General features: G+C 38.5%; 1 protein-coding gene across 4 annotated transcripts in view; it reads left to right on the top strand.

Moving 5' to 3' along the window:
- The window catches only part of erbb4b (erb-b2 receptor tyrosine kinase 4b), a 390,990-nt gene that overhangs the window by 326,256 nt on the left and 45,293 nt on the right, over positions 1–19,441 (top strand). For 3 of the 4 annotated variants that reach the window (XM_028435190.1, XM_028435187.1, XM_028435191.1), the window contains one exon: positions 3,524–3,709. In XM_028435190.1, the coding sequence (XP_028290991.1) occupies positions 3,524–3,709 (186 nt within the window). The remainder of the gene's footprint in view (positions 1–3,523; positions 3,710–19,441) is intronic. The other variant, XM_028435188.1, reaches the window with a different exon arrangement.

The raw sequence follows: 19,441 nt of genomic DNA, 5'->3' as shown, positions 1-19,441 counted from the left end.
TTATAGTGATATTTTTCTCAAGTATAATGTTAAGAAATGTCTCTGTCTCCTCTTTTGGTCATGTGACCAATTATGTCACGTCCTGTGATGTGTAACTGTGCTTTTTGTGATATAGTTCGATATTGAAACGTCTGAATAAAATTCTCATGAAAGTTTGAAAACCTTTTCGCATCACTTTTCAAAATTCAGGCGTTTCCATTACCAGTTTGTATTGCGCTATTTAGATTTTGCCTATTTCCAAGGGTAATGGCAACACAGCTATTTTCCTGATTAGATGGTGCCAAAAAAAGAACAAATCAAAAAAGGCCTCTCTGCTGTATGTCATAAAACAAATCAAAATCCTGTTTAACTAACAGAAAGAGAGGCCAAAGCTTTCAGGGGACTGGCATCAACCACTAAACGGGTGTGTCTAGAGACAAAATCACCTGGATGTGCAAAATGCCTTACTTGGCCCTACAACCTACCACAAAGGAACAGCCAAGGTTCCCCTTGAAAACCATTATAAACACACAGTAGCAGCTGCTCTCTCCAGTCATCTATCCTGGCATGTGTTCTACTGCAGACCACCCTCCTAACGATGTCAGGTACAAGCGATTAGAGGCTGCCAAAACAAAAGGAGAGGAGTCGCCAAATCAACGAACAGTGCAGTGTTTACCAGGCACGTAACAAGCATCAGAGGCATATAAGAGACTCTTTGCAATTTTCCGTAAAGGTTGCTACCAATAATTATTTCGAGATTATATGTGCAGAAGAAACACGGAGGCTCAATTCCAGACATGAAAGCCACGGAGCTGTTTCATTCATGGCTGGCTCGTGCACTGGTATTTGAAAAGGCTACGACGTCAGGTTAACCTTTTTTAAGATCTAACCCAAGCGTAAATGCAGGCTTCGAATTTCTATTTCGTGCAATGGTCATTTGTGTCTCTTGTGTTGCTTCTACTAATTGAACTAATTAAAATATCGGGAATAATGAAGTGAAGCAGCTGTTTTGGTTTGCTAATGTGGGGTGCATCCAGTTCCTGTTAATCACTCGAAGTTGGCTGTATTTATTTGGATGGTAATCTACAAAATAACAAGTACTTAATGCATTACTTAAATAAAGGCGGTAAGTAAAGTCAGTGCTGGTTAATACACAAATATAAGAAAGGCTTGAAACAGACAATTAATGTTTCCTTTTTCCTCACACGAGTAAACATTTAGTAAAATGCTGCAGCTTCTAAATGACGGAAACAAGCTCACTATTTGTTTACAGTAGAGAAGAGTTATAGTGAAGATTAGTTCTGAAAATGGAGCATCAACTTCAGCAGAGGCTGCGTGTGCAATGTGACGAAGACGTAAACTCAATATAAGTGATTGATAGGATTTTAAAAGCATCTATATAATTGGATGCAGTCCTATTACATGATTACATTTATATAAGGGAATTATTGCAAGGGTACACCAGAATATTTTAGTGGTTCTCAAACTTTTCAGCCCGCAACCCCCAAAATAAATGTTCCAGAGACCGGGGACCCCCACTGTATCTTAAGGGGGTTGAACAAGGACATGAACATTGAATAACAGTCATATACAGACATGACCATCTATAAGGCGGTGAAATTGAATTTTAAATATCACAGATACTGGTTAAAAGTTGCAAATTAGAGTGGCCAAAAACTGACAGAAAAAGGGGTAAAAATCGTTCAAAATGTAAATATTGGCTTAAAAGCTGCAGAAATACAGGGAGAGGGGGTTGGGATAATGTAATTCAAAAAGTAGGAACAATTAGTTTAAACTGGCAAATAATGAGCATGTCAAATCGTGAATGTGGTTAAATTGGCAACAAAAAAAAAAGCATGAAATATGGTGAAAAGATGTTAAAAGTGACAAAATTTGGGTCAATATAAGTGACATTTGGTGGGAAAAGTGGTGGAAAGGGTTTAAAAGTGTCAGAAATTACTTGAAAGTGGAAAGAATGTCCAGAAAAGACATTGACATTTAAAGAAGTGGCAGAAATGGGAGTAATGTAGCAAAAATATGGCCAGAAAAAGTGATGAAAATAGGTTAAAATATGGCAAGATTAGTGTAGTTGGAGAAAAAAGGTAAAAACAAGCAAAAATGGGCTTCAATAAAAAAATTTAAAAAATCTGAGTTTCAGGCAGGGTCTTGCCACCCCAAGGTTGAGAACCCCTGATTTTGGGTACACTCCCACAACGTAATCCTTTTGTTTCATACCAGAGCTCGATTGGCCACCCTCCTGATTCCTTTGCTGGCCCCCCACACTAAACTTAGGGTGCATTCACACCGATTCAGTCTCGGACTCGGTCCAAATGGGCGGTTGACATCTGATAATTTCATCACCTTGGTTTGGCTTGGTTGGTGTTCAAAACTCAACTTCTCATTTGCATCAAACAACGTCTGGTGCAGTTGCATAAAATAACTACTTGATAGCTCCGTTACTGGAGTAGAGATTCCCTAGGCAGAGAAACTGAAGTGAGAAGAAGAGGCTCTCATCTATGGGTCAAAGCGAGCACTTAAGAATGTGCAGCAACTTCTGCCTTCTCTGTCTATTCTTTCACAACATCTAGCAATGTAGCAGCAACAAGTTGCCATGCTTTTGGTGGTTTTAAAGCCCTTTTTTATGTCCGATACATCCTGTGTTTAGTCCACGCCAAACGCGTTTGTGTTCCCAGCGAAAAGATTCGCTCTTGACTTTGATTGGAAACGCTCCAAGGCCGGTAGAATAAAATAATCTAGAATATGTCTGTTTGATCCGCTCTAGGATTCGTTTACGTATTCACACCACCCAAATATGGTGGACTATCTGCGCAAACAAATCCAAGAGCGTTTTCAAGATTCAAGGGTCCATCGGTGTGAACGCACCCTTAGCTAAGCACAGTTCCCAGACACATATCTCATCACGTGTATGAATATAATCCGCATGTACACACGTCATATAGGTATGGATCCATTTTAAGAATAATCAGCACTCACAAATGCCTAAATGTATTGCGAAGGAACGCTCGCACAGTGCATACGTAATGGCACCATTTTGCGCTTCCAGTACCTTACCGTCCATAATCAAGTGGTGTGGCCTGTTTAGGAATGGTCCGTCTCTTCTAGTTGTGCCAGCAAATATGTGTTTTGATCAATACACTATCGTAAAAATAACCTTGCTTGAAAGACACAGCAGGTCACCACTTGGTGAAGAGGAATTCTGCACAGAAATCCCAGAATGACCACCCTAGCTAAGCACTTGTGAAAAATGTTTTTCATACGCTCAAAATCCACATATTAATTTATTTCAGTGCCATTAAGCAATTAGACAAAATAAACATCCATCACTATTTGGATTGTGACTGAACATTTTCTCTTGTCTCATAACTTGTGTTTCTCGTCCAAATATTTATTATAGACCGGTTGCCTGATTAGTCAAACATTCACTATCAGTTTACCAAAGTTCATTATTATGTCTATGAAATGAAAGCATACATCTTCAAACTTTGTCCTCGTGCATACCTAAGTTTCCGTCTGTCTTGTTCAGGAGGCTCTGATTATGGCGAGCATGGAGCACCCCCACCTGGTCCGACTGCTGGGTGTTTGTCTGAGTCCCACCATCCAGCTGGTAACGCAGCTGATGCCTCATGGATGTCTACTCGACTATGTCTACGAGCACAAAGACAACATCGGATCCCAGCTATTGCTTAACTGGTGTGTCCAGATTGCCAAGGTAAGGCCTTTCAGGTGGAAGCATTAATGCCAGTTTAACAACGTTGTTTTATTTGTTATCATTGGTTTGGTTTCTGGCAATCTGGGTGATTTGGAAAGCTTTTTTTTATTTTTATTTTATTTTTTGTAAAGCCTTGAGCCAAAGTCCAGGAGTTTGTGCAATGTGAGTGCACTGCAAACTTCACTAAAGAAATTAGGTTAAATAATTCAAACAATTGCTAGACTTTCAGAAGTGCTGGAAGAGGATATGGACTTTAATTGGTCACAGTGAATCTGTGTTGCATTATTCTCATGCATACGGCATAACATTACTGTTTCCCCAAACATAAAAAATGGAGGTGGCTGATGAAACTATTTTATCCAGAGAGCAAAGATTGGGTCAATGTTTTAGTAGAAATTGAATAAAAACAGCACAGCAGTTTTGGATTTAGTATATTAGATAATTTGGTTATTTGAGCTTTAAAGAGAAAATATTAAACCAGTGGTCCACAACAGTGGCGCTGCCAGGATTCAATTTTTTGGTACACACAGATCTTCCCCCAATCCCCCATGATATACATGATATACATGTGTGGCGGGGTTCGATTTTCGTTCAAAAAGAAGAACCACGACCATCCATATGGCAAGTCGACTTTCATTTATTTTTCCAAAAATGGTGCCAGTGCTCAATATTTACAGTGGAACACAAATATTTACATCAAGAGAAAAAAAAAACACAACCTGGTCCCAGCTCTACTTCCAGCTGAGAGGCTTTCAGAAATGTCCAGGTACATTGCTCCCACATGCACCTCCAGAGAAAGACTGCCCTCTATGCAGCTTCCTACACTGCTTTTAACAGGTTAGCCCCTCCCATGGGTGTGGTTTAAATTAAACCAAAAACAATTGTTAAGGAATACAAACAAAAACAATATTCACATCCTTTTCAAATGATAACTGATTTTCTAATAAACAAATGCATTTTTCAAATCACATCCTAAATTAATCCCCATATAAATGCAAAAACAATTAAGACAAAATAACCCCTGATCACATGATCTCCCACCCTGCGCTACTGCCTTACATAATCCCTTAGTTAACTCCGCCCTGTTTTGTCCGTCAGTTGCTCAGAGACGTCATGTCACCGGTAAGAGTTTCCGTGTGTGAGAATGTGTGAATGTTTGTGCAGCAGGTGAAGCCTAGAACAGTCAAGTGTGCACCCCTGGCTGACTCTAGCAACAGTTGGGGAAGAAGGAGAAAGTTAAATGCATGATGTGAGGAGAAATACGGTGGGGAGAAAGAGAATGTGTGTGACGTGTTTGTGTGTGTGTGTGCGTGCGCTGCTGCTCGGTTAGTGACGGCGTTGCTCCGTCACAACATGTATACTATGATGGATGATGCAGTTTGTCCAGTTTACCCCTGGAACAATGGCAGTCTATCGCACACACACACACACACTTTGAGTAGAGGCGTCCTCTCTCCAGTTCATCACGTGTCAGTGAAGCAGGTGATGTGTTTCTCTGTATTGAACCTCCTCATCAACACTCAGATGTAAACTGGAACGAGCTCCCAATCAAAAGCGTGAACACGTTTTTAAGTGTTGAAAACAAGTTTTCACAGGTGGCTGCCGATGCTCTATAAGGTCAGAGAAAGGCAGTAGGCTGAAGTGCACAGTTAAATGTGCTGAGGACGTTGGCGATTGTCCATTTGTTGTCTTCGTGGGGAACTGGTATGTCATTCATCTTCCTCATCAGGAACTCACGAGCAACATTACAGTAAATTCAGTTTCAAACACATCGTTTTTAGCCAAGCTGCTCCAATGAGCGGTGCTGTGCTCTCTCAAATGCGCATCCATCTCACCTTGCACCGCATTAATAATACTGTCTATTTCACCTTGTGGCTGCCCGATTGTTTCCTCGACTGTAAAGTCACGGAGGTTCTTGCACACCGTCCGTTTCTTCTTGCTTGGGTCAGTACCAGTCACTGGATCAGCATCAGCAGCTGTACCTGGAGAAGATGAGGTCCCACAGTCAGTTATCATTAGTAGGGTTATTTGTTTGGTTTGGTGTCTGGCAGTCTGATTGATTTGTAAATACTTTTATTTTATTTATTTTTTATTTTATCACAATTCAGGCGACCTCGTTTTTCTTTTCATTTTTTTTTCCTTATTTTTTTTTTTTTCTCTTTTTCATCATCATTGTTAGGGTTATTTGTTTGGTTTACTGTTTGGCAATCAGGTTCATTTGGAATGACTATGGTCCTCCCACTTGTGAAGTATACTCGCTTCCTACTCAAAGGCGATCAGAGCTTGCGTTAAGTCTTTCCATGCTGACAAACTTCCCATGCTGTGTAACACAAACGTTCATTGTATGAAATTAATCAGACAAATTACTTAGTGGAAATATGGATGGTGAACAGTTTCCCTTACGCATGAATAAATACAGGCCTGCTGTGAACAGTTGTCAACATGAAGGGATATATAATTTATAAAGGGTAGATATGATGATGTTTTATTTACCACACTGTTGTTACTCTGTGTCTCACTCATGTATAGTTTAGCATTTTCAATAATTAGCTGCCTTTCCTGGGGACACAAATACCCGTCAGGGGGCGGGGCCAGGGTTAAGAAGGTCGTTTTGCTCTCAAACAGAAAATGTACCTTCTCCCTTCAGCCTGCGTTTATAACGAAATAGCACACAAAGTGAATTTGTGCGCTTAGTTTAACACTGTCAGTGCTCCCACATCAGCAGCTTGTTTCAGACATGAGCCTGGGAACACTTTTCCTCTCATTATTTTATTATCTTTATTATGGATGAATTATGCATGAGGTGAATCTTGCAGGCTCTTACGTGGCTCTCGTGGCTCTTGTGAGGGGACATGGTTTCTTTCTGAGGCAACATCATTTAGTCTCTGTCCTGGCCACTGTCTCAGCAATGGATTATTAATGGAGGGATCTACTACAGGAGTTATACTAATGAAGCGATTCATTAGACCACTATGCATTTAGGACTCACATGGCATGGGTGTCTTAGTGCTATGTTCTCCTACTACAATCAATTAAATCATGTTATCCCTACTATGTGTGCTTGTATTTTAAATCCTAATTTGCAAACTTATTCTGTCGAAATAATTACTTCTGGAAAAAACTAAACACACAAAAAACAGCATTTTGGATCGCTCTCTTTAGTGTAAGCAGGGTTGGGGTCCATTATAATTGTAATCACATAATTAATAATTAATTACAATCATGGCGTAATTATGATTACACGTGTAATTAAATTGTAATTTAGTTCAGATCATTCACTTGACAATTGTAATGGCAATGAATAGTTTAATGCAAAATTGAAGAACCACGTTACAGTTATATGTACATATCAAGCTTTGCCACACTTTACCATTTAAAATACAGTTAAATAGAGGAGTCTACAGATGCTAAAAAGGCTCAGATGCCCACACCAAAAATATTAAAACCTATATTTTCATTGTTTAGATAGCCTAACAAGGTAACCAATAGATAGGAAAGAAATTAGATAATAGATATTTGTAATTAGTCTATTTAACTGCTGATTTAGGACCTGTTATCATAGGAGATGCTAACACAATGCTGACATGACAATCAAGTTTACATTGCCAAAGCAAGTGTGACATAGAATGATGTACACATAAAGAGTACATATTAAAAATAGCAACATTTGCATTGTGCAAAAGAATAAAAATAGCTTTTCACTATACTGAGAACAAAATGTACAGTTAACTTATAAGTGTTAGAAAGGGGAAAAATGTTATGTAGAGTTTTACATATATCTATATACATTTGCTACCGGTTATACAAGTACATACATGTACACAAACACTTATATATGTATATATACAGTATATATATTCAAGCATGGGCAGACTATTCATATACACATAAATGTAGTGAGACTATATGACCAGTTCTCTTGTCCTGGTCTTTCTGCTTGGGTTTATGGAGCTGTAGGTCATTAGAGTTCCTTTTACTGTCACAGCAGTCTAGGAATAATGCTGTTGTGTTAGCACATTATTACTGTCCTAAAATATGAGTGCACATTTTATGTTATTTTTTATGTTTTGAAGAAGAATAGTCCTCACAATAGTCAATATAACCTCTGTCAGATATAATATAATCTTTGGGATGCTGTTTTCCAGATAGTTTTATTCAAAAGCTATCTATTCATCAATTTATTGACTTTATTAATCAGGTACAATATTTATTATATTGTCTTCAAACATTATTAATTTATTTTAGATTTTATATTGTCATTGCAGAGACTTTTTTCTGATGTTGATTTTCAGCATTGTAAGCTAGAACCAATGTTTCCAATATGCCATGTTGGGAAAATGTGTAGGAAATGCATGTAAACAATGGGAGAGTATAGTCCTTCTTGTTGGGCTAAAGGTCTTACCAAGTGCTTCCACAGTTACTGCCACAGATTAAGAGGAATCTATATACTGTATATATATATATATATATATATACACAGGCCAAAGCTCCATAGAGCAAAGTGACGATTGCAGATGATTAAACCAAGCTAGCACTGGCAGATAGCAACCTTGCCCCAAGATTGTGTGTTAAGCCTTCAGACATCCAGCCTTTGATACTTCTAACCCTTAGAAATGTCAACAAGTGCCTGCCTCTCCTTCTTGCCCTCACTCTGTCTTTTATACGAACTCTCTCTCTCTCTTTCATGTACAAACTAATTATTTCTGAGGCTTTTTTCTTCCCTGGCTCTGGTCTCTTACGATTGCGCAAATATGCGTATGATTCAATGTAAGCGACCAGAAACCCTCTCTTCCCCTGTGTAAATGTCAGCACACAGAGAGAAGCTTCATATGTGTTTTCATCCCTTACAGTTTTTCTCAAAGCAGGGATAGGAAGATTGAGAAATAATACATTTAGAGTTATTTTTCTCCTTCAGTGAAGTTCATTTGACTGTGTGATCAGTGAGTCATTGTTTTTAGACTGTTGGGGAAAAGTACTGTTGGAAATAAATCATCATCAGAACTGAACAGAGCTAGTTTGTTGTACAGCCATTCCCAACCATTGAACACCATAGACAAAGATTTTAAAAAGCACTCTTGCATCATGTCGTTTCTTCAGTGTCATGGAACTGGGTGGTTCATCACTTAACACATTTCTACTATAACCACAGTAGCTTTCCATTAGGCTTGGAAATGCGCAAAATCTAAATAGCGCAATAAAAGTTGGTAATGGCAACACTTGAATTTAAAAAAAAAAACAATCTGATATCTTGTACTTTTAACAAACAGACCAACAGAAGAGGAAGTGCTTCCTCTGAAGGTCAAAAGGTGCTGGTGTTGGGCAGTTGGGTCATCCAACAGGATTAGTTCTGAATGCTTTCCACTGTATGCAATTCCTGAATCTCAAATTGGGAATAGAGGATGAGGTCAGAGGGCACTGTAGAGATTATGTATCCCATCTGGACGCAGACTCCCTAGGGTTTTTCTTAGAAGGAGATGGAATACCTGGTTAGAAAGATGGGGAAAAGGACATCTGGGCTGTATTGCTCCATATGATGCACCATGACCCAAAGCAGATAAGCAGTGGAAACTGAACAGATGGGAAATGAGCAGATGGTTAGCCTGTGATCTTAGCAGCGATATTACTAGTGTTTTTTAGTAGCCGAAGATGACTTTTCGTCTAGAGACGCGTTTCTGTCAAACTGTTCTTATAGTGAAGCTTAGCCACCCAGAATGACCTCTGAAAAAACGAAAGCCCAAACCTCAAGACAACAGATGATTTAATAGTATAAATGGTCCCCATGGACTGAGATAGAGGGGTGGACAGAGACCACTTCATCTGGACAGATTCTTGGCTGTCATGTGGTCAGTAACACACCAATAAGCCAAACGAGCACATCAACAAGCCAAGAGGAACATGCTCTCTCTTTTGTCTTCCAGCCTGCACGCGCACACGCACACACACACACACACACACACACACACACACACACACACAGTTTAGGCAGTGTCTGGCTGGGCAAAGATTGATGTGTCCAGGTAGGACTGTGAGGGAAATGAATGGCTTCCAGCCAGGCAGTTCTCACAATGGATGAGACTGGCATCTCAAAGGCATGGGTCTTCACTAATGAGTGATTCAGACACACACACACACACGCACACACACACCCAAACCCAAGCTTGAAGGTATCCACATCTGAAGACTTAAACGTTATAAATGCCAGGATCCAACGATGCCTAAATCTACGTAAACATGCTCAATAAATCACTCTGCATTTTAGCAAACCTGTGGTTTAGTAAAATTATTGGACTCATCCTTCACAATTTAGCATTCATGTGACTTTTCTTCCTAAATCACTGATGTGTAGTACACTGTGGTACACTTAATTCCTCATTACAGAATAGGTTTGTACTTAAGTCATACAATTATGAGAAAATGAAAACTGCCTTGTATTTACTGTGATGTTTTGGCGCGATCATATATATTTGAAAGCTACAACGCTACAGATGCTCTCTCTATCCCCAGTGCTCGACACTAATTTCTTTTCTTCACAAATGAGGGAAAACAGTGCTTTGGTTCATGATTTGTTTGTAGGAAGCCCTAAAAAAAAGTCATTACATTTTTAATTGTGCTCCAAAATAAGTTGGGAAAAGACTTTCAACTACATGCATTTGAATAAACAACAGAGCTGCATTAATCTATAATTGGCACTGCATGTTTAGGCTCGCGGTGCTTTTGCTGATGCCGAGCTTCATCACTTTGCCAAGGTTTTGACAGCTTGGACGCATTTCTGTTTCAATTAGCTGTCTGTCACTGTTGATGCTCCCTGACGAGCCTGTCTAAAACTGACTCAAGCACTGCATGTGTCAGGGCTCCAGTCAGTTTTAGCACTCATTGTCTGCACCTGTGGACATGGGAAAATACAAATACGGCCCATCAGAGCATCCAATTTGGCCCATAGGAGTAAATGAAAATGTCAGCGAAAACATTAAAGCTGATATCCAGTGAAATCTGTGTTTGTGTATGATTCTTTTGAAATGGGAAAAAATACCTAACTAGTCTTTTACTATGATCTACTGACGGTGGTCATTCATATGCATTATACATTCGTCCTATAGACCCCTATACAAATGCAAACGATCGCTGACTGCTCCCAGCCAATAGGCTTCTACTTCCTGTTTTTGAGACTGTCAATCAAAGTGAATGCGGAACTGTGCAAAATCAAAGGACATTTAAGTATCTGTCTTGTTGCTAAGATATTGTTGATGCCTATCATACGTGCAAACTTAAACACATTAATGTTTAAATGGTTTGTTTTCCCACTTGTGATCGAACTGGTCCGTCTTTGGCTCTTGAACTAAAATGAGTTTGACAACCCTGGGTCAAGGGTTTTGTGCGATCTGACCACGTTGGATCAACGTTTGCAGTTGCACTCATCTGACAGTGCCCTCATAATTTAGGGATGGATTTGTTTTTTCCTTTAAATTTAAACAGCATTCATTAGTTTTGAAACTGGAGCCTTAATTTGTCCCTATGAACAACCTAAAAATGAAAATAAAAAAATATATAAATTTCCATATATGAGCATTAATTTGTATCATATTTGATACATGCGGTTTCAATGCTCAAATATTGTTTTTTTCCTCATTAAAAACAATAAATAACCAACATGTCAACAAATAAGAACATTTTTTTGTGCTATTTTCATGCAACAGTGAGATATCCACCAATGGAATTGGCACAGTGAAGGTCACTTTTTTATCCTCATTTTGTGGATCACATACTTTTTATTTTTCATGGTTTCATGGCCTGAAAACAGTTCCTGTCCTTGTTCAGATAGAAATGCACCGGGCATTTCTCATAGTACACATGGGAAAACTGGCTGCACAGTGCTTACATCTCTGTCTATTTCCCATGTTGGATACCAAATTATGCAATTTCAACATTTATTTAGTTTATTTGAAAAAGAAAAAAATACTTTTTTATTGCATGATGATAGGGATGGGAGATATTGACAAAAAAAAAAGTATCCCGATAATTTTTGGTGTTTATCACGATAACGATAAAAATCACGATAAATAAAAAAGTAAATAAAAAAATTCACAGCTTAGTGTAAATTGGTTCCTTACAAACACAAATAAATCAGATTACATCAACACTAGACACATTAAAAAAGGCTACAGTAGCTGCTGACTCAAAGAGTCCATGAGCTGTTATTTTATGGAATATATTAATGCATATGGGTCACTCTATTAATGTTATTGTATGTAATTTATTTATTTCCTCACTTGAAATAAAACAAATTTTAAAAAAAAAAGCACATGGTAAGCACAAATATCTCCATTAGTGTTTTTACTGCTGCTGAATCTTGTTTCATTTATCTTATGAGTTACATAAAGTTATGGTTGATAAATAACTCTGATTTCCTATAATTAAACCAGATCAAGCTGATGATTTAATCATTCAGTATATTTAGCTTTATTTGAGTTTCCAGTTCATAATCGTTGCTACGGGTTCATCTCTGTCCCCGTGTTTGTGGGACTTTGGGTGGATCTGACGGACGGACTTGAATTGGTTCCCTTTGTTGGATGGTTATCTGGTCTGAACCAAGTAGCGGTCCATGATGTATCGCAGCATGGCAGCTTCAGGTAGCCGAGATGAGCACCTCACACACACAGACGGTGGTGTGTGAGGGGGGCGGTGGCGGTGCACGGCAGAGCATCCGTAAACAGCGTTCCGCTCCAGAGAATAACAAGTTGTTGACAACAAACAGGGGCAGTTTTGTTCCGCGGAACAAGGTTTTTGGGGCATTCTTGGCTAAATTGAGGGACAAATGGCCCGTGGCCCTTGCAAATTTCCGACATTGGAATTTATAGTTTATATCGTGGGATGACGTATTCTTACTGGTGAGAATGTTTTTGACGATAAATCATAAACGATAGAATATCACACATTCCTACTTGATGATATGTAAAATGCATGAAATGCAATAAAATTACAATTTATTTAAAGGCATGACCTCATAGACCTGGTGTATCAAATCTGATACACCCTTTTCAACATGGTTTTACTAAAACAGGGATTATGAAATGTAAACTAATATCACACTGCGTCAACCCAATAACTCTTCATATTGATGTTTCAGTAAACATTTGGATGTTTTTCTTATGTTATCCTTGCACTGCATGTATGTAATCGTATATGTTGGTTTTTTTTAATAAAAAAAATAAAACTCATGTATCAAAGAAGATGCACTTGGCGTTATAGGATTTTAAGGACAACTATTTATTACCTATTGAAAACGTGAAGTCCAAGGGGAGTCCATCAAGCTGCTCAAATGATAGATTTAGGTATAAGGGAGGTAATAAAACACTTGCTTGAATGGGAGAAAGTAACTGAGCAGAAAAAAGCCATCAAAGTCAAGTATGACCAACATGCCATTAAACTCTTTAACGATCCAAGCTCTCCATATTCCAGTTCACTGCAATTATCAATAAAACGTACAACAGCAGTGGACTTATGATGAAGCTCTCCGAGTGCAGGTCAAGTTACGCAGTAATGCAAGCCAACCTCTGCCATCTGTTATTTTTGGAGGTCTCTGACTTATAGAGAAGACATTGTAATAGTTTTACTTCTTTACTAAAGTTCCCATCAGAGAGCAAAAATGTAATTACAGTAGATGCATGCAACGCTATTTCTCCAAATCTGAAAATTATTAAATTATTCAAATCGAGTTTAGTTTATGGAGCTTTCACCAATTAGATATACAATAACGTTAATCTGAGAGAGAGGAATTAAGACTGTGGAGCTTGTTATTCTTTCTGTCCATGGGTTTGCTTTGAAAAAACAATCAATTTATTTAAAAGCTGATTGTCTGACCAGATGTTAAGGTGCACAGTCAAAAGCTCATTTGTGTAGGATTCTTGTCAGTTTTTTACCAGATTGCTTCATGGTTCCTCTCCATGTCCCGCCCTCAACAGCCTCACTTCCTCTCCTGCCTCTGCAATCTACCAGAAGCCACGCCTCTACTTTTCTACACGCGCATCGCAGAGCATAACAAGGTCGAATCGGGTCGCATTGATATAGATCTATGGGTTAAAAGCATACTTACCTGTTTGCTGTTGTGATGTTTCCGTGCACAGTTCAGCATTCACTTTGATTGACAGTCTCAAAAACAAGAAGTCGAATATACATACATTATACTTTAATGTATTTGAATGACCACCAGCAGTAGACCATAGTAAAAGACTAGTTAGGTATTTTTTTGCATTTTAAAAGAATCATACACAAACATAGATTTCTCAGAAACTCCGGATATCAGCTTTAAACTTAAATGTGCTTAGATTTCCTTGATATTATGAACATTTTTTATTTAATTTAGTAGAGTAGTTTGAGAAAAATTATAGGATTTTGAAAAAAAAAATACATTGTGTGATATAAGCATCGGAATTTTGTCAATTTGTATCCATGTGTATTTGGAGGGGCTGAGATATCTACAACTGAATTAGTTTGTAATTTACACAATCATACATGTTTTTTTCTGTCATTTTTACTTTTCCTGCAGGGCAAATTAAATGCTCTACAGGGCTCTATTTGGTCCAAAAGCTTTAAGTTTGACAAGTGGTCTACAGGACTCCACATCCCACATTCTAATGCACCAAAGTTTTCCGACAAGTTCAATAAGAGTGTTTACAGTGGAGATGAAAACAAACTTTTGAGCTGCAATCTCAACCTTTTATATCTTTTTTATGCCTTCAATTTATTGATCTATTATGCCCACACTGTTTTTTCAATGTTTTTTTGTTGTTGAATATAAAAATGTATCGTCTTCAGCACCAAACAAAACACCAAACCAAAAGTTGCTACCAATGAAGGAACAGCAGCTCAGTCGCCATCAGAGAGAGAGAGAGAGAGAGAGAGAGAGAGAGAGAGAGAGAGAGAGAGAGAGAGAGAGAGAGAGAGAGAGAGAGAGAGAGAGAGAGAGAGAGAGAGAGAGAGTGAGAGAGTGAGAGAGTGAGAGAGTGAGTGAGTGAGTGAGTGAGTGCGTGAGTGCGTGAGTGCGTGCGTGAGTGCGTGAGTGAGTGCGTGCGTGCGTGCGTGCGTGCGTGCGTGCGTGCGCGGCTACGTTGAGAGCGTTAATTCCCCTTTCGTCAGAATAAAAGTGAAATTTTCTCCAAAAGATTAAAAATGACCATGTAAATGTTACCAGAAAATGTTAAATATTACACCTAATTCTGAATGAAAATGGCCCTTCTGAATTTAAACTTAAATCTGAAGTAAGTGGCTGTTATTTTCTAATTGAATAAAGTCGATTAAACGTGTTTTTCATGTAAACCTCAATTCGGAATAACTATTTCCATGTAAATGCAAAGCAGATTAATTCCGAATTATTTAACTTCAAATAAATAATTCTGAATTAAAAAAAACATGATGTAACTGTGGACAATGGACACATCTACAGTATAAAACACCATATTAGTGTCCTAAGTCCATTTACCATTCACTAAAAAAACTTGTTCCTTTAAAAAAAAACTTACAAGACTTCTTGCAGAAGTGTCATGGCTCAAGGTTGTTTTAAGGTGTCGTCGTATCGTTTGGAAAATGAGGCAAATGGAAGAAGACGGTGATAAACCTGTTCTGCTCATTTTTCCTCAGCGGGAGGGAAGGGTTGGCATTGTTGAAGCCGTTATCACTGCGGAGACAGGATCCTCCCTTTTCAATACGGCTTTTGTTAGAACTCACTGACGGCACGCTGGCACGTCTCACAATCACTTTGACGCACGCATGCACATGCACACAAATCTAGCCCAAAGCAAGACCAATCATGATAATAGTTTCCAGTCCTTTGTTTCCCTAAGGTATAGCTCCCAATCAAATGCTTCTAAACACTTTTTTATTTTGTGTACACACTTAAGTTGAGTGAAATTGACAGCATAGTATGTAAAGATAGGCACACACACACACGCATGCAGTGGATTGTAAAGACAAAGTATGTATTATTTACTGGAACTGCAGAGAACAAAGGAAAGCACACACAGAATGAGTAAACAGTGTTTGGGCAGATTGAGCAGCGTGGATTTAGAAAGACTGTGAAAAACTGTATTGATGAACAGAGCCATTTTAAAATTCTTTATTTAGTGTTTGTCTTGTAAAGTGTAGCCAAGTGAGATTTTATATTTTTGTTGCTGCCGTTTCCAAAAGAAAAAACCTAGTTAGTCTACTCACTATAATCAGAGTGAATTCTTAAAACCATGAAACCATCCTCTGAGAGTCGCTGGCACTAAAATATGTTGTCATCAAAATTCACTTTTGAATTAAAGTAGCCGAACCAATCATGCTTAGCCACATGAAATCATTGTTCTATTCATAACAATTGAACACAAACACATGGTATATAACAGTCCCCTATAGATGGAATGAGTTTCACGTCAATGATCAGATTTGTTTTGTGGTAATAATAATGGCTTGGATTTATATAGTGCTTCAAAACCATTATTCATTCATACCAGTCACTTACATCAATCATACCAGTGGTGGTCAGCTACAATGTAGCCACAGCAGCCCTGGGGCCGACTGACCGAAGCTACCACCAGCAGTCATTTACAAATCATACCCATTTATACGAGGCAATGTGGGTGAAGTACCTTGCCCAAAGACACAACAATAATGACTTGGATAGAACAGGATTCGAATCCTCAACCCTTTGGTTATTGGATGACCCATTCTACCACTGAGCCACGCTTGGCTGATGTTTGAAAATTAAAAAAAACTGGAATTTTGCCTATTTTTCTAATAAGGGATTTGTTTTGTTGGGATTTTGACCTGCTGTCACCTATTAAAGCAGGGGTAGGAAACTCCAGTACTCGAGGGCCGAATTCCTGAGACTTTTAGATGTGTCCCTGCTCCAACACACCTGAATCAAATGAATGGCTCGTTATCATGCTTCTGCAGAGCTTGATGACAACACATTGGTTTCAACCAGGCGTGTTGGAGCAGGGACACGTCGAAAAGTCGAAGGAATACGGCCCTCGAGGACTGGAGTTGCCTGGCCCTGCATTAAAGGGTTAGACGTGTGTCCAATACTGTTTGGGATGTATTGACTCTTCATGTCAGGCACTGCGCTACTAAACATTTAAATACAAAAACCAACCCCCGAACATATATTTTGAATCCTTTTTTTCACACCTTATACAGCAATCAATCTGATATCTGAGGAAACAGCCATGGCGGAGGATGGAGTGGAAAGTGGACAGTCTTCTTCAATTAGTTGACTGTTAGGGTGTTGACTTTTGGTTGGACAACCTTTTTATCAGTGCCACATATACGCTGAGGTGCCTCCATATTTACCTCCGTCAACACAGTGGAAGGTCACATATTACCTCAGGACCTCTTTGGTGCATGTGGATCACTTCTGGGGCGCACACTCTGTTCATACTTTAACCTGAACGCAGTCACATTTAATGTATAATATGAAAAAAAACAAAAAGGATTTCTCCAAAAAAAATAATCAAAATTGTGCATTAGGAACTGAAATCTGGATATGACCAATGAGCAAACAAACAGGCATGGGTGACAAAACAACGATTCAACAGCAACTCTTTGGCTGTGTTAGAAATGGCATGCTAACGTAAGTTGGACGTCAAAATGAGTATGTACCGCGTTGACATTAGATAGTATGGAAAGACTGAGTAAGCAAGAAGTACCGGATGTGTACTACTGGTATATCAGGACATACTCAACCATCCCATGATGCATTGTGAGCTGAATGTAAAGTTGTCCTGGGTCTGGTGTCACGCTCTGAGTTCACATCGGTCTGAGATTGGGTATGAGCATGCCTACTACCGGAAAATGAATGAACGCTACTTCCGCTTAGCTTGTTTCTACTTCCGCCGTGCTGAGATAAAAAAATTAATTTCAAAGCTAAGGTTAATAGCTAATGTTATTTGACGACAGCTGAATGGCTCCTTTTCAGTTTTTATTATTACATGTATTGAGTGTGTATTAAAAATATGTTTTATAATTTATTCTATGCAGTTTTTATGATTACATGTATTGAGTTTGTATTAAAAATGTGTTTTATAATTTATTCAATGCAGTTTTTCTTATTATTACTGAGATTTTAAGAGGAACTTAGTACGATGTCAACTCAGACCGTGACACCGGCTTCAAGCTGAAAGTCAAACATTCCCTTTTCAAAACAAAAGCATCTCTTCTTGCCTTCCATGAGTTTTTTAACGCTTTTGTAAATAGGGCTCTTGTTTTGAAGTTAACTGGAAGTTTGGTCAGTAGCACAATGGCAGGTCTCAAAATATCTCTGAAATGTCGGTATGAAATGTGTATATGTGAGTTTTATGGATCAAATGACCACATGTTGATATTCTACTTGGCCACTTTCTCACTTAAAATGCTTTCAGAACTATTTAGTCTCACTGTGCTTCAGGTATTTGTCATTGTAGGTTCAAAATGCATCTTGGGAAAGTTGGAAGTACAGTATACTTCAGTGGGAACGCTCATCATCCTACTTACCCTAATCATACTTACAGTATATAGTAGACAGTATATACTCATTGAGTGTATAGTACAGACTGTGACATTTCAAACATATTACCTGTTCAAGCACACCTTAATTAATGAGTTTGATCAGTAAATGAGATACACTTGTGAGAGACCAGAGGTGGGAGGGGTCAATCTACTCATTCCATCACATGCTTAGGCACACACACACACACACACGCACACGCACACGCACACGCACACACACACACACACACACACACACACACACACACACACACACACACACAGACAATTTTAAAGTCATTTAACTTTAAAATTTCATGATAAAAAAAACAAGACAAATAATTTAGTGTGTCATGGATGTGGAAATATTGAAATTTGGTTTACTCTAAAAAAAAAATCTGTCATTTTTCAAGCTGTGTAAACAGTGATTAGCATATCTGTGTGCCCTATCCGAGGGGTTATATTAAAAAGATGAATACAAGTGGTTTAAAAACTGGATTCTAAGCCAAAGCAATTTCATCTGAAAACTGTAATCCTTAAGAAAGTGCCTCGCGTGCACACGACACACTTTGCTTTGCATCACCCCACCTCATTCCTGCTCCACTGCCAGACAACCAACCTTCTCAGAGATCAATCATAGATCGCATTAATGTCTCCCGTTACAGCAGCCTGGGATTGCTCTGTTTTTACACCACTAATTATGACTATCATCATTATGATCATTCTCTATTAGAGTTCATTTCCCTCAGCTGATAAAGGATTGGATAATGACCAAAGCAGCTTTTTTTTCCTTTCTATTTATTAATAAGCGGATTCGGCATCTCGCTGCGCGCAAAGCATGCTGGTCCGGGTCAAAGGTCAGGACTACCCAGCTCCCGCCTAGCTCGTATCATAAAACGTAAACATGGCCGAGTCTGACAAAGATATTGAATATTTTGAGCGTTGTAAAGTGGATGTTTTAAAAGAATATTGTAAGAGACGTGGACACGTTGGTACTGGGCTGTTCTTGTCTGGTGCCCAGTTTTTACCTGTTTTTATGTTCTTTCTGTTCATCTGGAATAATTAAATAAATAAATAAATAAAATGATAGAATTAATGAAAAGGTAATAAAAATGAGGCTGTGTATGTATGCCAGTTTACATCTATAATATAATATAAAATGTTTGTTTCAAACAGATCCTTGTTAAATGATAATATATCTATGCCAGATTGTATACACACTTTAATTCAGGG

Source organism: Gouania willdenowi, chromosome 21, assembly GCF_900634775.1.
Source record: "Gouania willdenowi chromosome 21, fGouWil2.1, whole genome shotgun sequence".
Lineage (NCBI taxonomy): Eukaryota > Metazoa > Chordata > Actinopteri > Blenniiformes > Gobiesocidae > Gouania > Gouania willdenowi.
The sequence above is the reverse complement of the archived record's forward strand: the minus strand, read 5'-3'. Positions and strand labels throughout refer to the sequence as shown.